This window comes from Balaenoptera borealis, assembly GCF_965194805.1.
Source record: "Balaenoptera borealis genome assembly, chromosome: 16".
NCBI lineage: Eukaryota > Metazoa > Chordata > Mammalia > Artiodactyla > Balaenopteridae > Balaenoptera > Balaenoptera borealis.
Window position 1 is genome coordinate 84,164,651 of NC_138872.1, and position 25,214 is coordinate 84,189,864.

The window sequence follows — 25,214 nt, forward strand, 5'->3', positions numbered from 1 at the left end:
GGGACATTAGATACAGTACTTGCAACTAATCGTGTCAACCTGGACATGAATACTGTCTGTTCATTTGCCTGTTAAGCATCTTCCCCAACAGACAGTAGGTTCCCTGATGGCAGGGATTCGTTTTGTTCATTTCACACTTTCAACATCTGGATAGTGACTGAAGCAGAATAAATGACTGAGCTTGAATGAAGGACCTAAGTAGGATATAAGATTGCATACATAACAGGCACTTGAGAAATAACTATGTAGCACATTCAGAAACACACATGGTCTAATATTTGCTTACTGAATTTTTTTTTAATTGAAGTATAGTTGATTTACAATGTTGTGTTAGTTTCAGGTGTACAGCAAAGTGATTCAGATACACACACACACACATATTCTTCTTCAGATTCTTTTTATTTAGTTTTAATTTTTAACTTTTTTGGACCATTGGTTGCCATGTGGAACATTGCAAATGGCCACTCAAGGCCAAACTTGGAGAAGTTTTAAATTAAGTTTTAAACTAACTCAGTTTTCATTTAAAGCTGATTTTCATATGTGGCGTGTACATTAACTTTATTATTTTATATATATTATTCTTTTATATTCCTGGTCAAACTTCTCATACGATGGAATTTCACTTTATCAATCTAGAGAAATAATGATCTCAATGTGGTCAAGTCACATGTTTGCTCAAAAACTCCTGTCTTATCAGAATAAAGTCCACACCCAGTCTGTAACTCAGCCTGCAGTTACCTCCAGGATTCTAGACCTGCAGCAGCACAAGTGTCTCTGTGTCAGGACTGAAGACGGCCGTGGGCCTCTAAATTCCTGGACTTTGTTCTTTCCGTGGAAAACTCTTTTCTTCTTCTTTTTTGTTTTTAATTTTAAAAAATTATTTATTTATTTATTTATTTACTTTTGGCTGCTTTGGGTCTTCGTTGCTGCACGCGGGCTTTCTCTAGCTGCGGCGAGCGGGGGCTACTCTTCGTCGCGTTGCACGGGCTTCTCGTTGTGGTGGCTTCTCTTGTTGCAGAGCATGAGCTCTAGGCGCGCAGGCTTCAGTAGTTGCAGCACGTGGGCTCAGCTGTTGTGGCTCATGGGCTCTAGAGCACAGTCTCGGTAGTTGCGGCTCACGGGCTTAGTTGCTCCACGGCATGTGGGATCTTCCTGGACCAGGGCTCGAATCCGTGTCCCCTACATTGGCAGGCGGATTCTTAACCAATGAGCCACCAGGGAAGTCCAACTCTTTTCTTCCTATTCCATCAAGACCCATTCTACCCAGACCATCTTTCAACTCTCATCTCATTAGCGTAACTATAGTTTTTTGCCTCCTGATAAGCACCATATTGTACCCCACTTCTGTAAGCGAGCAGGACCCTATGAGGCTTTCCCAGAATAGACCCCCCCACCCATGTCCTCTGCCGCCTTTTGTCTGTAGAAAAACTTTAGTCAAAGAATAAATTTAATCAGAGAAGCGAGAAAATGCAGAAAGAAAGGAAAACAGTCAAACAACACAAAATAATAATACTTTCGCCATTAAACAAAGTCAAGGACCTTTAGTTCCTCCTCAAGGGCTGTAGACACTGTTCTGAGCCATGTCCTTTGAGCTGTTTTGCAGAGACTGAAACCCCCAGCAGGTGGAAGAAGTTAACTGCATGCTGCCCACAAGCACGTAGACCCCAGACCAGTTGGAACCAAAAGGCTGACGACGCTGAGTCCCCGTTACCTCACCACCAACCAATCAGAAGAATGTCCGTGAGCTGACCACGCCCTGTTCCTTGAACACTGTTAAGACTCCTCACCACCCCCTCCCGGGAAGGACACACAGTCTTGAGGGCATTATCCTGCTGTGGGCCCTTGTGCCTGGCAAAGCAATAAGAGCTACTCTTTTCCACTTCACCTAAGACTGTGTCTCCATGTTTCTATTAGGCTGAGTTTCAGCAACACTTCAGCACTGAGCACAGAAGGCCTGAAATCCTGGCAACTGTGTCCTTGTCTGGTTCATTTCCTATCAGTCCATTATGCAACAACAGCACTGAAATATTTGTTCAGTTAAATTGTTGACTTGAGGCCCCACCCTTTTACTTGCTGCTGGTCTAAAGATAGGAAGGTAATTACACTTAGTTGAGGTTTTTCATAGATTCGCTAGACATTTCTATCAGCGAAGGGACCACAGTTGCTCTACAGTCCTTGAAATCTCAACTCCTCTTTAAGGGGGATCTGTTTTTTTTTTTTTTTTTTTGAACAACAGAAATTTATTTTCTCAAAAGTCTAGAGAAACTATGACTAGAAGTCCAAGATCAAGGTGTCAACAAGTTTGGCTTCTGCGGCCTCTCTCCTTGGGTTGCAGATGGCTACCACCTCACTGTGACCTCACGTGGTCTCCCCTCAGTCTATGTGTTGACTGTGTCCTAATCTCCTCTTCTTAAAAGGACACCAGTCATGTTAGATTAGGGCCCACCTATACGACCTCATTTTACCCTAATTACACCTTTAAAAATCCTATCTTGAAATACTCACATGCTGAGGCACTGAGGGTTAGAAATTCAACATATGAATCTGGGAGAGACACAGTTCAGCCCGTGACACCCCTCTTCCTTGGACTAATATTATCTCCTCCTAACCAGCGTCTCCACACCTCCAATACCTTCTAGGGGGAGTTTTTTTTTTTTTTTTGAGCAGAGAAAGGTTTATTGCAGGGTCAAGCAAAGAGAACGGGCAGTGGCTCATGGTCACAAACCCCGAACTCCCTGATGGTTTTGGGGGAAAAGTTTTTATAGGCAAAATTTGGGGTGAGGGCTGCAGGGTGCGTGGCCTTCCTCTGATTGGTTGGCTGTGAGGTAACAGGGCAGTGCTCCAGGAATCTTGTGCTCAGCCTGAAGTTGCCATCCTCCACCTGGCTGGGGGCCTTAGTTCCCAGCCAAGTTGTCAAAGACTTGCCGCGCTCAGTCTTAATTTGGATGTCCGGTGGTCGTCTGGGTGGATCTTCTCTAGTCCAAAGAGATAGAGCGATAGAATAATGAGAAAGATCGAGAGGAGAAAAGCCTTGGCCTCCGCGGGCTCCTTCACGGCCAGAGAACTTGTCTCTGCCAGATCTTGCAGGCAGTGTCGGTCACCATCTAAGGGCCTCCTTGAATCTACACAGCTCAGGAGAAGTCCCAACCACCCTTCAGAGGGGAAGCCGTAGCCCAATAGGCAGATCGAGATTATGCCCTTTGAGTTCCCACGTTGGGCACCAGAAAAGACGTTGCAGGAAAGAGAGTGCGGCACGAGAGGATGGTCACGTCCCAGGTCTCAGGCGAGTCCCTGGGGCGGCCGCCAAGTGTGGGTTCTTGGCTTTGTGCAGGAAAGAATTCAAGAGCGAGCCACAGTAAAGTGAAGGAAGGTTTATTCAGGGAGATACACACTCCACACACAGTGTGTGGGCCATCTCGGAAGGTGAGAGAGGCCTTCAAGGGGGATCTGAATGAACAAAGAAGAGATGCCCTTTGCTCTGGAAACGTTTATTTTGAAATAATTGCAAGACAAAAATGCTTAAAATAAAATTGTATAGAAAAAATTTTCAGAAAAATTGTTATAATATTGTTATATTGTTATATTGTTATAATACTGAACAACTGAATGAGTTACAGGAAGAGAAGACCTACAAGATGAAAATATTATTGGAAATAACTCCTCTGGACGATCCACTCTTAAACAGGGTAAGGGGAGTGTGAGCTGGTTATCACCTTGCAGATGGGCATGGCAGCAACATGTATCAAAGCTTTAAAAAACATTCACCACTTTTAACCCAGTAACTCCATTTTGGGGGAATGCAGTCTAAAGAAATAAAGCTACAAAGATTCTTGTACATACATGTTCATCCCAGCATTCTTTCTCAAATAGGGAAATATCGGCTGTCTGATAATAGAGAAATTGGTTAAATTAAGGCACATGCGCATAATGGAATGAAAAGCAAGCAGTCATGAAAAATTTTCTAACAATGATTCAGCATGATTTCCCGATTTTGTTTAAAAACATGTTCGTTATATACATACAGATGTAACTAGAAGGAGATATACCAAAATATTCTCACGTTAATGGTCTGCTAAGAGGACATTATCTCCAGAACTTGGTGCAAATCAGTAGGACATAGTAAACACTCAACACATTAAAAATAATTAAGGGGACTTCCCTGGTGGCGCAGTGGTTAAGAATCCGCCTGCCAATGCAGGGGACAGGGGTTCGATCCCTGGTCCAGGAAGATCCCACATCCCACGGAGCAACTAAGCCCATGTGCCACAACTACTGAGCCTGCACTCTAGAGCCGGCAAGCCACAACTACTGAGCCCGCGAGCCAAAACTACTGAGGCTGTGCTCTAGAGCCCGCGAGCCGCAACTGCTGAAGCCCACGTGCCTAGAGCCCATGCTCCGCAACAAGAGAAGCCACCGCAATGAGAAGCCAGCGCACCGCAACGAAGAGTAGCCCCTGCTCACCGCAACTAGAGAAAGCCCGCGTGCAGCAACGAAGACCCAACGCAGCCAAAAATAAATTAATTAATTTTAAAAATAAAAATAATTAAGAATAACTAGAAAATGCATATGCAAAGGAGGAAAGTTCAACCTATTTTTGTCTGAATGAACATTAGTTATCTCTGATTAATGGTACCGTGTATGGTCTTTTCTTTATAGTTCTAGGTTGCGAATTTTCTAGAAGGGCCTTGTCATAACCTAAGTTATGGGGATCACAAAGAACAGATGTCCACCCCTTGGGCGGCCCCCGACAGGAGATGGCCGCGGGCGCGGGGAGCCGGCACCTGGAAGCCGGGGCCCCCCCCCCCGAGGCCGACCTGGGCGGGCGGGGCGGGGCCAGGACCGCGGCCGGAGCGCACAAAGATGGCTGGCGGCCCGCCCCGCGCCCGGCTCCCGGAGGCCGGAGCCGAGCGTTCCCGAGCGTTCCCGAGCGCTCCCGAGCGCTCCCGAGCGTCCCCGAAGCCTAGAGGAACCCCGGGAGCCGCGCGGGCGGGAGCGGCCCCGCCCCGGAGCCTGGGAGCGGCGGCGCCGGGGCGGGGGAGGGGAGGCCGGATGTGAGTGGAGCGGCCATTTCCTGTTTCTCTGCAGTTTTCCCCAGCTTTGGGTGGTGGCTGCTGCTGGGCTCCGGCTTCCCATCGGCGGAGGGCAAGGCGGCGTGGACAGCGGCCCCGGCACCCCGCGCCCCGCCGCCCGCAGCCGCGCGCCCGCCCGCCCGCCGCGCCCCGAGCTCTCCGCTCCTCGCCTCAGCGCCCGGCCGCCGCCGCCGCGGCCCAGAGAGCGGCCCAGATGCAGGCCATCAAGTGTGTGGTGGTGGGAGACGGGTGAGTGCGCGGGCCGGCCCGGGGGTCAGGGGCCGGGGGCCGGGGTTAGGGGCCTGGCGGGCGGGCGGCCGCCGCGGGCTGGCGTGGGGCCTGGCCGGGCCTCTCCCGGGCGGGGGGCGTGGGCCGCCACCCTCCCCGGGACCGGGCGGCGCGGGCCTGGTTCCGGCTTTTTTTTTTGGTGGGGGGGGAGGAGGGAGGGGTCGGCGATCGACGGCCGGAGGGAAAGTGAACTCCACCCTCCCGCTTTCTCCGCGGCCCGCTGACCGCCCGGCAGAACTCGCCTCGGGCCGCCACCCTCCCTCGTTTGCCTGTAGTTGGGGTGGGTTTAGGGAGTTGCCTTTCTTAAAAAAGGACCCCCTCTTGATTTTTCCATTAACCTCTCGAGTTTCATTGAGACCTTTCTTGGGTCCCGGCGGTCCCAGCTCGGTCGTAGGGGAGGAATATGTGCACGGGCTGGTTGGGGGTGGATCCTAAACTGATTCGCCAGGGGGTGCCTTCCGCTTGTACTTAAGCCACTTTTCTGGTTTTTTAAGGGACACTCTGTTTGCTATTAACGTGGGGAAACTTTTAGGATTTCTAGATGCGAGGAACTGGGTGTGCTTAAGACGGTTCCTTTCTCGGAACGTGGTGTGGTCATACATTAAAAAAAAAAGGAAAGAAAGAAAAGAAGAAGAAAAAGCTGGCCTTCGCTTCATGCGTTAAGGTTTGGGATGTAGCAGAACAGCCTCGCTGAGCCGGGCCGCCCTGTGACTCAAGGCAGTTCTTTTCACTACTGTCTGTGGTGGTTCCCGGCCCTAAAGGAAGATTTGTCTTTGGCAGTTTTTTCCTTCCCTGGAAACAAGAATCTCAGTGTAATCCGAGCAAAATCGTGCATCTCAGCGTGGCTCGAGTACAGGAGCGTTAACAAGGAAGCTCCAAGAATTACTACCAGTTGCAGCAAAGTCAGAATGCAACTGGTACCTATTGGAGTCTTGTAAAGTCGAACGAAAAGTTCTGGCATCCCTGTACCCTAAACTTGTTATAAGGGCTGGTTTGCTTTTATGCCTCTCGATGAATTTATGAGTTCTCGGTTTCTTTAGATCATTGTAAATTAGACATTTGACTTGTTTCTATAACTAATTCAGATCCATGAAGGACAATCAGACAACTGATTTTTTTTAAAAGATGCCCTCTGTATGATTTGTCAGGCTCACAAATGTGAAAGATTATTGACACTTCATAGTTCTGTCTATATAATTAAAAATTGTAAGTTTCTATTTAGGAATATGTATAGTAGTTTTGTGGTTTTTTTAACCCTTTAAAAGAAAGCTTTAATTTGGGGGAAAATGTTCAGTTAATTGGTTTAACAGTGAAATCACTAAATTCATTTAAATGAAGTTTTGATCCTTTTGCTACTGAATTAACTGAGCGTATGTCACTGTCTTAGGAACATTTTAAATTATCTGAATTTCCTTTAAAAATTAAGAATGCGGAATCAGTAATACATACTAGTTTTCTTTAAGTCACATTGCTGATAATCCATTATCTAATCCTAGAATGTAATATTCTTATTTGAAAAATTTAAAAACATAAGCACAGCAGACATATTCAGTTTACTTAATTATACTTACAGACTGTGGACCTCTACTGTTTGCCTTGGCTTGTTTATCTAGTCAAATACTTGTTGAATGCCTACTGTGGGATCTGGATCCTTCCTTCATATCCCCACCTCGCCACTTATGGGGAAACGCTGAGCGTATCACTCATCCCCCAAGAGAGGTGCCTCAAGGGGAGATTGTGAGGATTAAACAAGATGCTGGATATTAAGTGCCGCACAGGTGCCTGGCCCCTACTGAGTGCTTAGTGAGTGCCAGCTGCCAGTATTTTTATTATTATTGCTGTTTTTATTACTCTGAGGCACTGCTAGGCTCTGTGGAAGGAGTGTTAGGCGTAAAACACGGTGACCTGGAGTTTTCTGTCAGTTTTTTAGTACTGTATTTGACATTGATGTTGACATTAGAAGTGAAATGTACCTTTACGAAAAAAATTGAGCTGTATTACTTTAAATCAGGACTAACATGTAGCAGACAAGGCTTAAGTGAAAAATCTAGATATATACTTTTTCCATCAAAAATTTTTTTTGCTTTTATCTGAATAAACTATATTCCTGGTGGGAATGTTTTATTAAAAAATTGTTAAAGCTGTAAGTGCGGGTCTAAATTTTGTGGCGTGAAAGTTGCTTAATGTTGTGGAATTTCAGGCAGTTAGGGGCAGTTTAAGCAGGGAAGGCAAACTGGTTGAGATTCCACAAATTGGAGGCTTCCTTATTTTAAAAATATTCTTGGGAATTCTGGTTAAAGGCTCTGTCATAACTATTATAATTAGCACCAATTAGCCTATATTCTTATTCTTCTTCTATTTTTAGAAATTAGCTTCTGCCTCTGACATTGGTTTTTTTTTAAATTAATTAATTAATTTTTGGCTGCATTGGGTCTTCGTTGCCATGCACGGGCTTTCTCTAGTTGCAGCGCGCGGGGGCTACTCTTCGTTGCGGTGCCCGGGCTTCTCATTAAGGTGGCTTCTCTTGTTGCGGAGCACGGGCTCTAGGCGCGCGACCTTCAGTAGTTGCAGCACGCGGGCTCAGTAGTTGTGGCTTGCCGGCTCTAGAGTGCGGGCTCAGTAGTTGTGGCGCACGGGCTTAGCTGCTCCGAGGCATGCGGGATCTTCCCGGACCAGGGCTCGAACCCGTGCCCTCTGCAGTGGAAGCGCAGAGTCCTAACGACTGGACCGCCAGGGAGGTCCTGAACAGCCACTTTTAATTGTGCGTTGTTTCGGCTTTGCTTGACTGGGAGGCTGGGGGTGAGTGACTTGAGCCCCCGCCCCCCGTTTCACTCCAGGTGGCGCTAGTGGTCTCTCCAGCCCAGTGTCCGATTTAGACATTGCTGTCCAGGAATTTTTTTAGTTGAGCATGATAAATGCCTTCCATGATGTCATCTTGATAGGAATGTACACCAGCTCCTGCCTACTTCCACTGAACAAGCAGTAATGGCGTGATCCATGAGTTTAAGTTTCTGCATTGCCTTCCAAATTTATGCTTAGTATTTGAATCTGATCTTGGTTGGTAAAATTCTGTGTAATGTGTTTTTTGTTGTTGTTGTTGTTTTAATTTCAGGTGATAATTCCAGCTAAAAGTTTGTGGTTGGGTTCAGTGAAGGAGTATCAGGAGTCCATTTTTATAAACCTTAAAGCCGCCCTTTATAATCTGTCTTTTGCATTAATCAGTTAATATCTTCGTACTTCCTACTTTTTCACCTCTGTATCATCAGGTAGCTCTAACTTAGAATTGTAGTCTTCCTAGAAAGGAGATGTTTTACCAGGGATCCTGCTACCAGGGCAGTTACCACATGTCACCAGACGGAATTTTTTTCTTGCAGCATCTTAATGTGAAAAATGTCAAACATGGAAAAGTTGGAAGAATTGTGCAGTGAACACTCATATACCCACCACCTAGATTCTGTAATCAACAGTTTGCTCTATTTGCTTTATCACATGGGAACATGTTCCCATTTGGGGGCAGTAGTTTAAGAGGATATGATACAGAAGTTGATTTTGGAAGGAGAATGGGGGTGACACACAGATATAAATTCTTGGTTTTGAACTCTGCATCTTTAGCTGACCCATATAATCAGCTATCCCAGGGTTAGGCTTGGTGGTTCTAGAAGGACAGTCTGGAGTAACGGCTGCTTCAGATTTGAACTCTGTCGTAGGTGGCATCTTCAGCCTTGAGTGTTCTAGTAACTTCAGTGTTGAGAATCTGAACTTTTTGAAGCCTCCAATGCTGATAATGACTGGCTTTCTGTAAGTTGGTTGGAATGTCCCCTGTTGGTGGCAGAACATCAGAATTTCAGTTAGGATTTTGTGTTTTTGTAGCACTGAATTGCTCTATTAATCCATAAATTTTCTGAACTTACTCTCTGCGTAGTTATACATTTACTGAAGGCCTGGTGTCTTCAGTAAATGTATAACTGAAGTCCCCAAAACCCATTTCTTGGCATAAATTGAGGACTTTCATTCAGGGTCTTTCATTAATGCAATAAGTGTAAATATATATTTGATACTTATAATTCACATTCCACTACATTCTATTAATTTGTTCTTAAGATCCTAGGTACTTTTAGGGGTTAGGGGAGGGGGAATTAGAAGGGAGTCAGAAGGAACAAAATTCCAGTTATAAATAAGTACTAGGGATGTAATGTACAACATGATAAAGGTAATTAACACTGCTGTATGTTATAGATGAAAGTTAAGAGAATAAATCCTAAGAGTTCTCATCACAAGGAAAAAAATTTTTTTTCTATTTCTTTAATGTTGTACCTTTAAGAGATGATAGATGTTCACTAAACCTATTGTGGTAATCATTTCATGATGTATATAAGTTGAATCATTGTTAAACGCCTTAAACTTATATAGTGCTGTATGTAAAATATACTGCAATAAAACTGGGGAAAAAAAGATCTAGGTACTTTTAGACAGCAATACAGGCTCCTTATTTTGGTTTACAGTAGTCATTGGAGAAATCTGGTTTTTCTGTCCTACTAAGATCAATTTATCTTTTTTATTTTTTTTAAGGCAATGCAGAATCTTCTTCTTTTTGAGTTTCCTGGATCCCTTACTTTTTTCTTTTCTTTCTTTTTTTTTTTGTCTGCTCCGGGTGGTGTGTGGCATCTTATTAGTTGCCCCATCAGGGCTCGAACCCATGCTCCCTGCAGTGGAAGCACAGAGTCTTAACCCCTGGACCGCCAGGGAAGTCAATCCCTTACTTTTTAAAAAAAATTTATTTTATTTTTGGCTGCATTGGGTCTTCGTTGCTGTGCACGCGGTCTTTTCTCTGGTTGCGGCGAGCTGGGGCTACTCTTTGTTGCCGTGCGAGGGCTTCTCATTGCAGTGGCTTCTTGTTGCAGAGCAAGGGCTCTAGGCGCACGGGCTTCAGTAGTTGTGGCACATGGGCTCAGTAGTTGTGGCTCACAGGCTTTATTGCTCCGCGGCATGTGGGATCTTCCTGCACTGGGGCTCGAACCCGTGTCCCCTGCGTTGTCAGGCACATTCTTAACTGCTGCACCACCAGGGAAGCCCCATCCCTTACTTTTTTAACGTGAGGAAATTGCCAGTGTTTCTAGATTTATCGATTTTTATGTGCTTTTAAGTTTTGGTTTATAGGTTTCAGGAAGTAACACTGAAGTTTACCGAAAATTTTTTAAGGAAAGGTTTTCCTTGAGGTTCTCCTAATGGAAAAATAAAGGACATAGCAGGAACATAATTTACCGGCTTTGGTCTTGATTATTTCTACAAGATAGAGCAGAAGCACAGATAGGTTAAAAAAATGTGCTCAATTGCCATTAGATTAAAATGTTGTGTGATGACTCACTGTCACTTAAAACTTAAATAAATATTTTCTATCTACATTGTCAACTTTGTAACCCGTAAAAGAGCTAGTAACAGTTGCGATTATTTATCACAAATAAGATACTTCTTAAGTAAAAAAAAAAAGTGTTCATGTGAATGTTCTTCTAGTAGACTCATGTTCACTTTCTAGACTTGCAGCATCTTTCAAAGATTAAAAAGAGACCGAGCCGAGTAGTTAAATATATAAAATTGGAAATTCCAAAGCAAATAGTAACTTCCAGAAATTATGCAGCAGCATCAGTCAAGACTGACCAAATAACTGCTTCCATTCTTTCTGTGGGGAAAAGCTGTGACTTTGTCTGAGCCGATGTTGACTTTGGCCTCTACCATTTATTTATGGAATGTGTTTAAAAGTGGTGAGTAAATACACTAATGGGAGGTAAATAACCTTTGCTTTTTATCTGTTTTTATCTGTTTTTTAAAATTAAGTAAACATTTAAATCAAAGGTTGGACATGTACTTATTTAAAAAGTCAGAATTTTATACTTTACTTATTTTCTTATAGAATACAGCTTTTTAGCAAATGATGATTGGTAATAAAATTTCATTTATTATTAGGTGATGCCAGTAGAATTCTTTACAGTTAAACCTTTCAAAAGATGAAGCCTCAGCTGAAGGTGGAGTTTCAGGAAAAGAAATTTTGGAGCATTTAAAACACGGTTGCTGGTATTTATAGTGATGACTTTGTTCCTCATACATACAGGAGAGACTTAGGACAGGGTCTTGAAGTGAAACTGATATTTTAACATAACAGTTAAAACTTTTAGAGCTTCTTATCTTTGACATTAAGAGGCAATAACTATTAACATTTTTACACAGCAACATTTGTAATTTTGCAAAGAGATTCACTTATCATGGCCTTAGAGTCCACTCTCTTCCTCAGCTACCACATCCAGCCCCTTGCCAAGCCACGCTTGTTCTTCCCCACGTCTCGGTAGCTCTTGGAGTGGCCCACTTCTCTGCACCCTGAAACCCCCTCCACGGTCCAGGCCACCAGGGCTGGTTCCTGGAACACAGTGGCAGCTGCTTCCTTGTTTTCAGCCTCCAGTTTCAGCTTCTTTGGTCCTCTTTCCACACTGTCATCAGAGGCTTCTTCTAAAAATGCAAATCTAATGGTTTCTCGGCAACTAAAATCCTCTGTTACTTCCCAAGTAGGATCAAGTTCCAGGCCCTTAACGAGAAGAGAGGACAACTTCTTCAGATTTCCCTCTGCCACTTCCCCCTTCTTTCTTCGTCCTTCAGTTTTACTGGGCTTCTTGTAGTCTGGGCCTCCCCATGTGCTGTTGCGTTTGCCTAGAATGTTCCTCCTTGCTGTGTCCCCACTCATCAGTCTCAATGACATTGCTGCCTCTTCTGCCCCCAAGACTAGGTTAGATCCCTTTGCTGTAAATTTCCAGAGCATCTTTAGTAACACTTACCACACCTATAATTTTATGTAATGACTGCATTTTTCATTTTTTAGTTTAATAACTGCATAAGTTCCATGAGATCTTGTTCATTGCAGTATCTTTAGCACCTAGTGTACTTCTGGCATAGCACCCAATTTGCTGGTATAGATTGAAATTGCATTAATGCTTACAATAGTTTGGTGATGGAGTTGGTAGTTTTGCATCCATCTTATAATTGAGAAAACTGAGGCATAAGGAAGTTGAAACTTAAACAGTTCCAGCCAGTAAGTGGTAGAGTTGGCTATGGGTCGCACATCCGGGACAATGACTTCAGATATCTCAGACTCCTACTCATTCAGGTTTTTTTTTTTTTTAAACATTCTAAGCTTTTAACAAAATGTATGGCTATTGAGTCATTTCTGTTTAGAAGGCCTTTAGGAGTTGGACGCTAGCTCCTGATGATGTCATGTTTGACTATGAGGTCTTTGGGGTGAGGGAGTTCCAGCTTTTGTTAAACCTTGATAATGTTTTGAGTGCAGCAAGTATTGGCAAGACCGCCTGGGCCTGTAATCTGCTCTTGTTGAGAGGTTTTTGCTAAGAGTGCAAGGAAAATAGAAAAGCACTTAACTTCTTTATGGTGAGTCCTAATTTATAGTAGTAGCTGAGATTGAACAACAAAATCTTTCGACTCAGAACTCCAGTGTATCTCGTGACCTTGGTGAGCCAACAGGGGACAGCAGGGAGATGGGCCCATGTAAGGAGCATTTATTTGGTGAGCTCTTGGGAGGCCAGGGACTCTGAGAAGCCCCTGAAGCCACCCTGTGAATGTTGTCAAATTTGGAGAACGTGTGTTGGCTACTGGTGCAGTGATCGTCTTAATAATTTTTAGGTGATATCCCCTTGAAAAAATTTTCAGGTGGTTGGGAGACTTTCATCACCGCCCTGGCACACTGTATCTGCTTCCAGTTGTGCGGGAGGCCCTCCTGTCTCGGGAGTATTTCTACACTCTTCTCTGTTACTTCTCCTCTTTGCAGCTGTTTGGGAAGTTTACTCCAGCGTCCCTGAGCCATTAATTAATATGTCTGGGGCGTAATGTGTTAGCTGCTCTAAAAGTTTATGGGGGATGTGAGGATGTGGCAAGGTGGCACGTGAATGCAGATGAATTAAAGTGAGAGCAGTTGTGTGTGGTGGTTGGTGACTAAGCACTCTCCTTAGAGAACAGTTGTCACTGATGGCCAGAGGGAAGGCTTTAGGAAGGTGGTGGGATTTGAGCTGCCACTCGGAGGCAGCAAAATATATTACTTAGCAACAAAATGGAAGCTGGAGAGGAAAGCTATGTTTGCATATTAGTATTCATCAAAATAATTGGAGAATAGATTTGCAGATTCTTGGATGAAAGCCTTCTAGAGATCTTCACAGAAGAGACTTTCAGTTTAAAAATACTTTTCCCGGGGACATCCCTCATGGTGCAGTGGTTAAGAATCCACCTGCCAATGCAGGGGACACGGGTTCGATCCCTGGTCTGGGAAGATCCCACATGCTGCGGAGCAACTAAGCCCGTGCGCCACAGCTACTGAGGCTGCGCTCTAGAGCCTGCGAGCCACAGCTACTGAGCCTGTATGCCACAACAACTGAAGCCCACACGCCTGGAGCCCGTGCTCCGCAACAAGAGAAGTCACCAAAATGCTCGTGCACTGCAACGAAGAGTAGCCCCCACTCGCCGCAACTAGAGAAAGGCCGTGCGCAGCAACGAAGACCCGACACCGCCATCAATCAGTCAATCAATTTAAAATACTGTTCCTGTTCCACATTGTGCTTATTAACAAGTATTTCTTGACTACTAGTGCTAATACCTAAAGCCAAAACAGTGTGTGAAGCCTCTGGACTCTGCCTTTCTGAGTAGTTCTAGTTTGTTTACTTTAAATTTCAGGATAAAACTATGTGTAGTGTTAAATAAAAGGTTATAGAAACTGTTTAGGGCTAAGTACTTGATGTGTACTTCTTGATTTTTCTATAAGTTATTTTCACTGAATAATGAAATCTAAGACTGCATTCATGTTGAATAAGCAACTTACACCATTTTTTTCTCTCTTTAGAGCTGTAGGTAAAACTTGCCTCCTGATCAGTTACACGACCAATGCCTTTCCTGGAGAGTATATCCCCACTGTGTAAGTATCTTGAGTTAAACTGGAAATTAACTTGTCTGTGATATGTTGCTTTGGATTCTGTTGACCTTTGTTCTGCTCTGCCATTCTTAATCCTTATGCAAACAGATGTGATTAATTTTCCTCTCAATCACTGAGGTCTCATTATAAGGTATTTGTACTTTTAAAAAATACTTAATCTAATATAAAGTTTCTGCACAGTGATGAAGCACCCAGCTTTCCTAATTGGTTTTTAGATATTCAGGAAGTGAAGGTTAAACCAACTGTGAAGTACAGAGACTGGATAATATAAGAGTTTCGGATAAGTTTGGCTTTCTGGGCTCTTTGTGTGAAGGGTCAACGAACTGGAACAAAATACTCCATTATGGTTTAATTGGCCTTTTCTGGCGAGTAATCCAACGGTTACATGTCACTGTTGAGTTATTGGGCTTTGGAATTGAAACCAGGGTGTGTGTGCGTGGTGGAGTGTAGAGTGGGGGGACGGATGGGAGGACGGAATCAGCTACTGAGCTGCTTGTTCCCTGTTGGCAGCAGAACCGGGCGGGGGTGGAAGAGTGCTTTTCTGAAGATGGGGTTACCTGAGAGCCTCGTCACGCACCGCCCTGCGGCCGGGAGCTCTGTCCTCATGGCTGCGGTGCTGGTGGAGAGGAAACGCCTCACTTCCCACTGTGCTCACCCCCTCAGACACAACAGGTACATCTCAGTGTCCTGTGTGTGTTTTAATCTAAGTGGGATCACACTGTCCTGAATTTATGGTGGGGACTTTCTTAATCTCCACATGTAGCTAGAGCTAAATCATTAACAGCTGTTACTGACTGAAGTGCTGTAGCGGACTTAACCACTGGTCACTTGGCATTGCGAACAGGGCTGGCTCAACGTCATTGCACGTGTCTTTGTGCACATGTGATGGATAATTAGAGGAACTGTGGCAAAGCAAAGGAACGGACACTTTACTCTGTGATAGATGCTACACAGCTGCTGTCCCGAAGGCTGTCACTTTGAGCAGCTGCGACGGAAACACCCCCTTCACACATACTGTGGTTAACATGAGTTGAAAAAAGTGACCTCATCATTTGCATTTCTGGTCACCGGTGAGGTTAAAATCTTTTGAATGTTTACTGTCTGTGTATACTAGTCTTCTGTGAATTGCCTTTTGAAATCCCTTGCTTGTTTTTCCACTGAAAATTCTTCTTACTGATGGAACTTGTATATATGAGAAATGTTTATCCCTCTGTCTCTCATTTGTCTTTGAACTTTGTTATGGTGTCCTCTGCTTTTTTATGTAAACATGCCATTCTGCCTTTTCCCTGAGTTTAATGTCTTATTAAAAATGTTCTGTAGGATTTTTGTAGGTGAAGTTTTTATTTTTCATTCATTTAGAGTTTATTTTTTGGTATGGTATGAGGCAGGAGCCTGATTCTTCTTCACAGGTTGGAAAAAAAAAAAGTCCCAGTACTGTTTTGAATAATCTATCATCTTCCCGCTGAAGCAGAAATACAGCATATGAGACCTTTTCTTTATGAAAGCTGGTTTGGTCATTAACTTTTATAAATCACAGTGGAACTTACTCAGACCATGACTTTGCTGTCACAGTGTAGTAAGATCCTAAGTTTTAGTCTTAAGTATGCAAAAATTAATTCTGGAATTCTATTTTAAAGACTGATGTGTTGTATTCTGCTTGGCACTTGCCCTGGTTTACCTTGTGATGCCAGATTTTAATGAGCTACTCCATGGTACTCGCCGTAATTTTTTAATGTCAACCTTATTTTCCCTCTGTCAGCCTGTAGGCCTTCTAGGCTTCCTCCTCTTATAGTTAAACTAATTTGTGTGTAGCAGCCTCAAATTAATTTAAATACCTGTGTGAACTCACTTTGAAAACGTTACACAATAGCTTCTCAGATCCAGTTTGCTTTGCGTTACCCTGCACTTTGGTCGCAGGGTGGATGACCAGGGCTCAGCTTGTGTGTGTGTGGGGGGTGTTCTGGAAACAGTGCCAGTGCAGCCGCCCTGGCGTGCCCCCTGAGAATGACTCACACGCGGACATGGAAAAGTCAACACGTGGGGTTTGAAAGAGGGATTAATTTTATACTTTATTTCTTCCTGGGGAGAAAAACCTTAATGTTTTCTTTATTAAAGGCAAGCAGGTCTTTATTGCTGACAGCGACTTGTTTTGGTTAAATTTAGTAGCTTGTTCCTGTTTCTCGGGTGTTTTTCTCAAGTGCCTCCTTTGTTTCCCTTACGCTCCAGTTCCCGTTTTCCCTCTGCTTCTCAGCTCTCGGGAGGCCTCGCCGTGCACCTGCAGGCGGGGCTGGGCATCTGCTGGCCTGGCCGCCTCTGGGCCTGCCTCGGCCTCCTCAGCTCTCTGCGCCTGCAACCCCAGCCTGGGCACCACTCAGCTCCCAGGTCTGTGCCTTGTGCTGCACGGCTAGAGACTAACCATTTTCGCTCTGTCCCACAGCTTTGACAACTATTCTGCCAATGTTATGGTGGATGGAAAACCGGTGAATCTGGGCTTGTGGGATACGGCTGGACAAGAAGATTATGACCGATTGCGCCCCCTCTCCTATCCGCAGACGGTAAGGAGCACGACTGATGTGTAGTTTGTCCTTCGCAATTCCTGATTATTTAATTAATTCATATCACCTCTGGATTTGCTTATATTGCCGTCTTCTGGGTATATCGAGTAATAATAACGTTAAATTAGTTCAATAGTGAATATCCGCCTAGATGCAAACCAGGGTTTTGTTTGTTTTTATTTTTTGAGCATTACCAGTTATTAACTATGGCGCTGTGCGTTTTACATTCTTCCGTGTAGTTTTAGGACAGCCGTGTGAAATAGGTACTGTTTTGTTTTGGCTAAATAGTTTTAAGAGCAATTAGTTTCCAGATTAGTTTGCTTTGTGACAGTTTTGTACCACAGAATCAAATTAAGCAGTGAAGATTAAGGTTTCTTTAGATCAAGTTAGTAACTAATCTTACAGGTTTAATACTGTTTTTCTATAAAATACATGTTCGTTTTTTGCAGCTTTAGTACCTAAATCTTCTCAATGTAGATTGAGGTTTTAGCTTTATGAACATGTGTCCACTGTGTCCAGTCAGAAAACTGTTAGATTGGGTTTGCTTGCGTATCTGCTAGTAGCTTGTCTCGTTACCAGAGCTAATTATACGGAGCTGTAGCTGGTGGAGACATGGTCAGAAGCCACTTTTCTCTCAATAAGCAGTTATCTTACTTGTATCATTTGCTTCTTGTAACATGTCTGTTCTTTGTTTTAAAAGTGCTTTTTAAAACAGCTCTGGAGAGTTAGTGACTAACTGGCCAGGGGAGTTTGCACAGAGGCAGCTGAGCGAATTCCTTGGGTTCAAATTCTGCCCTCCCTTCCTCGCCGTGTGACCGGGCAGGTTTCTTCACCTCTAGTTCTGCCCTGTTTCCTCGCAGGGCTGGATGAGGAGAGATGTAGAGCGTAGAGCACGCAGAACAGCCCCGGGCGAGTCGCTGCTGTTGGGACTCCTGCTCGTGTTTGTGTAGCTGTGCTGGTAGACGTGGGGAGGCCCTCGGTTCCGAGCTGCATCCAGAGGAGAGGAAGATGCCGGACCTGCTCGCAGCGAGCCAGGCAGCCAGAGGGGTTGGGGTCAGGGAAACATCCCGGAGAAGGCAGGCCTCTGCCCTTGCACTGATTTAATTATCACTGTGTTCTGGGGGGGAGTGTGAGTGAAGAGTTAATTAGTCCTAGTCTACCCAAATCTTGTTTTTTGTTTTTGAAATACGGCTTTTTCCAAGCAAAACTTACTGTCTTTTCCATTTGCTTTCTGCTAGAGGAATTGCCAAGTTTCTTTCTTTCTTTCTTTTTTTGGTCCGCGGCATACGGGATCTTAGTTCCCCGACCAGGGGTTGAACCCACACCCCCTGCATTGCAAGTGTGGAGTCTTAACCACTGGACTGCCAGGGAAGTCCAAGCACAGTTTCTTTGAGCTGTGGATTTTTGCTGATTGTCCTTTAGCTGAATTCTGGGAAGAGTGCTAAACAAAGACCAAAACCATAAAATGGGAGGCTTGAATTGGCTGGCTTCGCAGTTAATCTCCAGGTAAAAGTTAACTGTGATTACGTATTAAAAATCAGCCCATAGTCACCAAATGGTTTGAATTCTTCAGTATTTTTCAGTAGAATAGTTTAGGAAACTGTTCTATCCCCAGTGGGTGCTTGCTGAGTCCAGGTTTCAAAGGCATCTGCATTGAGTGGTAGAGTAGGAGTCCCCAGTCAACTGGATACATCTGGGAGGGCGGCGTGTCACTACTGAGAAATGAGAACCATCTGCTGTGACTCGGGGGGTCCAGGGCAGGGTGCGGCTTCTTCCTCTGAGGCGGTCACTCGCAGTAAGTCCAAGGTGACTTGGCAGGATCCGCACTTTGCATGCTGAAGAACACCTAGATAAGTGACACATTGAATCAGGCTGTAGTGTGTGAGGCCTGAAATTCAAGTGGGTGTTGTCCTTTCGGGGCCAGGACTTGGACTTTTCACATCCCATCTGGGGAAGGCAGTGGACCTGCACCGCGGTGTGTAACCCACCCCTCGCCAGCTTAGGAGCAGAGAGGGGCGGGCACCCAACTAGCAGTTAAAGCTGTGCCTGCTTGGACTCCTTTGGAGACGAGAGGGTATCTTGGCTACTGAAGGTCGCCCCGAGTGCTGAGATGCTGGGGCCTGGAGGGTCTCCTTCCTGGGCCATGCTGTCCTGCCAGGAGGAGCAGACCCTGGAAGTGACAGGCTGGCACCTGGATTTCTTCTTGGCAGAGAGAAACCTCTGAACTTTGTACTAAATGAAACCCGGTCTCTGGTTTGCAGGCCTGTTTCTGTGGCTCATCCATGACTTTGCCCTGACCCACTCCTGAAGGGCCAGCTGGATGATTTCATACCAAGATCTCCCCACTCTCTAGGTCTTCGTGACCTACAAAGAGACATGTGTTTCCTGTGGTCATTTAATCCTGGCATCCTCTGTGTAGCTGAGTTAAAACTGTTTAAACCATTAGCTTCCACTTGGTTCTCCAAAAGGTGGTGGGCACGGGGTCATCATTCGGAGCGGTGAGGTCCAGCCCCCTCATTCTCCTGGGAGAGGCTGGTCCGTTTGCAGGCGGCTCCACTGGCAGGCGGGCGGGCGGGCCGGAGCGCCAAGGGCTGCTGTCATTTTGGGGCCTGTGAGGGAGATCGGGCTGCGGCACGGGAGTCGAGGTCGGTGGAGGCCCAGGGGCGTCCGGTGTGGGGAGGGCAGGCTGCCACAGAGGGAGAGTAGCTTTCAAACCCAAAGGGAGATGGGCCTGAGACCCAAGACAGCAGCTCAGGAGGAATGACGCCGCTCCAGGGCACGGGAGTGACCCTGTGAGGAGGGCTGAGGGCAGAAGGACAGCGTGAACACCGTGTGGGGCGTCAGGTCGGAGAGCAGAGGTGGGAGGGACCGGGCGCTTGACGTTAGTCGTCAGAAGCGCCAGAGGCGTTTTCTTCAAGCCGCGTTTGGGCTGGGGCAGAAGGAAGAGGAAGGAACAGGCAGGCGGTGTCACGTTAACGTAGGACGGAAAGCAGGTTTCTTCTCCATCAGAAAGATGTTCTGAAAGATGGAAGAGGGTAGAACAGATGTGGTTAAAGGCTGTTTTGAAGCTGAGTTTTTGTGGCCGATCCCCATGAGTCCCTGTATCACAACGAAGCTTTGGCATCACTTCAAGGTCTTGGGAGGACCAGGCTTCGAAAATAACCCATAGATTAAATCAGGGTAGTTAGAGAAACTTCAACATTCGCTGCAAATTGTAAATCGGAGAAGCTTGAGTAAGATGAAATTAAAATAGTTGTCTCGCCTGTCTTTCTCTTGATTCTAGAATTCCAGGTTCTCTGTTGCTGAAGAGCAAGTCTTCAGTTCTTACTGGAACAGAGGAGTGAATTGAAAGCACAGCGATACAGGCTGGAAGTGCGGTCACTTCTGGGCGGCCCCTGCATGCACACGGGGGGCGGGGGCAGCGCTGTCCGTTCAGTAAGCGGGTCCCTGGGTCTGAGCCGCGCCCCCGTGAGGCCACAGCCCTCACGCCCGGCCGCCTTCCTGGACAGCGTCTCGGCCGAGAGGCCTGCTGTGCGGACGGCCGTGTCTCCTGTTGGCTCCAGCTGGGCTCCTGTCTGAGAACTTGGCCGGAGAGCTTTGAGAGGTGTGTCGTTGCTGATGGATGCCCTCGCTGAGGGTGGGACACCCCTCTGGCACGTCCTTGCTGAGCGGAAGCCATGGGCTTCATGCTGGGGAAGGAACCTCCCTGTGCCACCACAGGTTGAAGGCGTGCCTCGGTCTCCACCGTCTCTGACCTTCACAGGGTGACGGAGCGATTCAGCAGCGCCTGGCGTTATAGACCTGCTAGGTCATCATCTGCTTTTAGATCCCTTGGGAGGGTTGAGACAAAATTCAGATGAAGAATAGGTAACTGGTTATATTGATTTTTCTTCTCACCTTTTACTAAACTCAAACAAAGTTCTCATGCATTACTAGGTTGGAGAAACGTATGGTAAGGATATACCCTCCAGGGGCAAAGACAAGCCGATTGCCGTATGTAAAACTTTCAGTCGACTTCAGTTTCAAGCTTTATCTGTTCTCTCATTTCACTTAGTTTTCCTAGGATTTCCTATTGAGCCTCACGTTCCTTGAGTGTTTTATATTTAACGCACTCAAGGTTGGGGTTTTGCCTGACAGTTTGCCTACTGGCTTGAATCAGAGCAGTGTGTGAACTGCTTTCCTCCCCCTCCCAGGGGACAGGAGCGGCTGTCGTGAAAGGGCCCCTGTCCAGGCTGGTTGGGGAAGGAGTGCGGGGCTCTACCCTGCAGCTCACGTGGCCCAAGTGCTTGGCGGGAGCGGGACTAACCACGCTGCGGGCGCTCCTTCCTCCCGCTTTGGTGTCCGGTGCAGGGCCTGTCGGGCGAGGCTGCACGGCACTGGTGAGCTAACCCACCCCTGCTTTGAGATGTTGTGATCAGCCCAGGTGCGGAGATGCTGTGGTGATTCTTGGACAAGCTTGTGCATGTGCTAGCATTTTCAGTGTCATTTACGAAAAGCTATTGTGTGGGACGTTTCTTCCTTTTCAGGTACAAGATAGCAGCTGGATGATCGAAAGTGTTAACTTGGGAATTGTTTGCATTTCACAGAGTAGCCTAATTGCCTTTTTCCAGGAAAGTGTTTCATAAATCTAGCATTTTAGAAACTCTTAGGCATTTTTTAATATGGGTAAATATTTAAATTCCCCTTTTTCTTTTTTGGCCACGCCTCGTGGCATGCGGGATCTTCGTTCCCTGGACCAGGGATCAGACCTTTCCCACCCTGCAGTGGAAGCGTGGAGTCCTAACCACTGGACTGCCAGGGAAGCCCCAAATTTCACTTTTTACACAGTACGGTGCAAGTTTTCCGGAGGCCCTGCTTGGGTCTGAGAAGCTCTGACAGCTGGCAAGACGCCACTTACATACCAGATCGTCCTCCCTCCCAGAGGGACGTGCCTGTTTAGTGAATTCTTGAGACCCGGCTTTGTGCCTGGGACTATGACGGCAGTTCTTTAAGAAGCAGTTTAATTGGAACCCAGTGACCATCTAAAAATGTTTGTACTTAAGATTGTGATGGGAGTGTAATGAAAAGCATACCATTTGAGGATAACAGGTTTTAATTTGAATCTGCTTTTGATGGACGACAACCAAGTTTTATAGAAATATTGCCATAGGACCTGACACTCATTCTTGTCCCCGTGTAGTGACAGAGCATTAAGTTAGTACCCAGTGGGAGTTGGGAAGGATGGAAAAGAGGCCTCCCGGGGGTCTAAATTTGATGTCTCTCTGTAGCCTCGAGTAACTTCTAGCATATTTCGTCCTCCACTCCCCTTCTCACTGGTGACTGGTGCTTCACGTGCTGGTTCTGGTCTGGGAGCGTCTGGCCACACTGCAGGGGTGTCGGGGAGAAGGCTTGCGCCACGGTCGCTGGTGCCCAGCGCGTGCCCGGGTCCCGTGCTTCCCTGCCAGCAGCGCCCAGGAGGCAAGGTGCATTCCTCACCGTAAGACCGTTTTCTGAACACCTCCCTGTGTTTTCTTTTCATAGGATGTATTCTTGATTTGCTTTTCTCTTGTGAGTCCTGCATCATTTGAAAATGTTCGTGCAAAGGTAAGTGGGATTTTTTAGGAAAATATTTTGTGACATAATGTCACTCTCAGGAAGAAACATTAAAAAATAAAATACCATTTACTGATAGAAACTTTCAGTTATTTAAGTTGATTTTAGTAATTCTACTACTTAGGTAATTTTTTTACATAAGTAATCAGTTTTTTAGGTACATGACTTGAGTATGCAGAGTTCTAAAGTCTCAAGGTCTGATTCAGAAGTGCCGTGTTCCTGGTTAAAATAATGAAGCACTTCGGAGTTGGTCTAATAAAAATAATGACCATACTTTCTACTCTGGCATCTTTCATGAACGTAGTGAAAATGATGGGTGAGAGGCCGGCCCTTCAGTTGGGATCGGGGACGTGTCTGGTGGGGGTAATGGCGGTAGAGCTGAGACCTGGGTCCAGATAGTTTTATTCTCATCCTTGAATACGTAAGGGATTTTGAGATGACCTAAGAACCTGGCCTGTTTTGCCAAAAACAAAGTAGTTTGCGGGGGGCGGGAGGGTGGGGGTCCTCCCTCCTCTCTCCTCTCTCACAGACCAGTAGAGCTGTCAGTAGGGGCGTGAGTCCCAGGCTCCAGGCGGCTGGGCGCACCCCGCAGCCGGTCGGTGGTCCTGGAGGGTGTGAGCTAGGCGAGGGGACGCGGAGACCAAGTGGGTGGTTGCCGCAGTTGGGCCCCTGTGTGGATACAGTTCAGGCGAGGGCGGTTCCCAAGGAGAGGCTGACTGCCTCCTCTGCTGGTGCCTAGTGGTACCCCGAAGTGCGACACCACTGTCCCAACACTCCTATCATCCTGGTGGGGACGAAACTTGATCTGAGGGATGATAAAGACACGATTGAGAAACTGAAGGAGAAGAAGCTGACGCCCATCACCTACCCGCAGGGCTTGGCCATGGCCAAGGAGATCGGTATGGAACCCCCATTGTCATGTCTGCTTTGCCCACGTTTTTGTTTTCGTGATGGAGGCTGCAGTCCCGCCTGGGGAAGTGGACTCGGGGTCTGGCTTGCCTTTCGGGACCCCGCAGAGCAGGGCCCTCGGTGCCGTGTCAGGGTGGGGGGCGCCCCCGTTCTGATCTGAGGGTGAGGCTGTGTTTCCCACAGGTGCCGTCAAATACCTGGAGTGCTCGGCGCTCACGCAGCGAGGTCTCAAGACGGTGTTTGATGAAGCTATCCGGGCGGTTCTCTGCCCGCCCCCCGTCAAGAAGAGGAAGAGAAAATGCCTGCTGTTGTGAATGTCCGGGCCCCCCCCCCGCCTGTCCCGTCCCCCAGGACCCTTTGTACGCTTTGCTCAAACGGTGGAGCCTTCGCACTCAATGCCAAGTTTTTGTTACAGATCAGTTTTTCCATAAAACCGTTTTGAACCAATCAGTAATTTCTAGGTTTTGTTTGTTTAAAGTGTAAGAGTTCAAACTTTCACATTCTATTAAAGTTTAGCCCTAAAATGACAAGCTTCCTTAAAGCCTTATTTTTCAAAGCCCCTATTCTTGCTCAGATTAAGAGTTGCCAAAATACCTTGTGAACTAAGTTGCATTGTTGGGCTAAGAACACTAAGCACTAAACTGTTCAAAGACCTTTGTCTGGAAGAGACTAGCTGCTGAGGCAGGAGATGCAGACGCTCGCTAATGAGTTTCAGACGAAGAGCAGTACAGCCTCCTTCCTGAAACGTTGCCATTTAATGCATCCTGATTGGCCAGCCCACGTTCCCTACCTAACACTGTACATCATAACGAACGAGTGTAACAGCTCAGCTCTTTGGATCAATCTTTTTGGTTTCGTAGTGAGATTTTTAAAACAAATTAGTGTATTAGGTTTTGTGAGATTTGGAACAGAGCTCTTACTCCCGTGCTCCCTCCCATGAAGTGTTCTGCTCTGGCCGTGGGTGCGCCGGGTGGCGTGTGTGGAACCCTTGTGATCCGAGGATGAAGACAGTATTTTAACAAAATATGGAGATTAATTTACACTACATTGTATACGTAATAATTAAACTATTAAAAGTGTCACGGGTAAACGTTTTAAAAGGTTCATTTCTGTCAAATGCAGTAGATGATGAAGAAAGGTCGGTATTATCAGTAAGTGTTTTCTTAAGCTTTTCCTTTTCCTTAAACGTGCCCATCCCTCCTGAAAGTGGGCATTTAATCCATCTTTGACCTCATCATTTTCATAGTTGCTAACTTAGTAAGTGCTTTTCTTATAGAACCCCTTCTTAATGAGCAATATGCCTCCTTGTATTATAAAATCGTTCTGAATATGCATTAGAAAAATTTTTTTGTAGATTAGTAAAAGTGCATTCCTGTTTTCATGTTACCTTATCCAAAGCTAGTAAGTGCTTTCCTTGGTTTTCTAGTAACTAGGTGTAAAAATCCTATGTTGCAACTTTACAGTTTTTAAAATACTTAGATATTCTTAAACTGTAAACCCTGCCGGATGACCGACCCTGCACCTGGACTAACAACACTGCCCCCTCTTGCCTCACAGCGTGCACACGCTTCCTGTCCTTGCCCTAACGATGTCCCTTGGGGTCTGTGAGGTTCTGTCAACCCCGTGCTCGTGCTAACGAAGTTCTGTACAACTTACCCACTGGCAAGAATACGAGCTTGGACCTTTCAACCACTAGAACAAAATTTTTTAAATTGACAGTTGCAGAATTGTGGAGTGTTTTTACATTGATCTTTTGCTAATGCGATTAGCAGTATGTTTTGCATGTATGACTTAATAAATCCTTGAATCATGATTGGTAATACT

At 45.9% G+C, this 25,214-nt stretch overlaps 1 protein-coding gene across 1 annotated transcript; it reads left to right on the forward strand.

The window, feature by feature from the left end:
- The first annotated feature begins 5,042 nt into the window (after positions 1-5,042).
- RAC1 (Rac family small GTPase 1) lies at positions 5,043-25,203 on the forward strand. Its single transcript, XM_082360030.1, has 6 exons — positions 5,043-5,318; positions 14,245-14,316; positions 16,772-16,889; positions 22,410-22,472; positions 23,221-23,380; positions 23,574-25,203. Exons 1-6 carry the CDS (start codon positions 5,284-5,286, stop codon positions 23,702-23,704), a joined length of 579 nt encoding a protein of 192 aa, XP_082216156.1. The 5' UTR covers positions 5,043-5,283; the 3' UTR covers positions 23,705-25,203.
- The last annotated feature ends 11 nt before the right edge of the window (positions 25,204-25,214 follow it).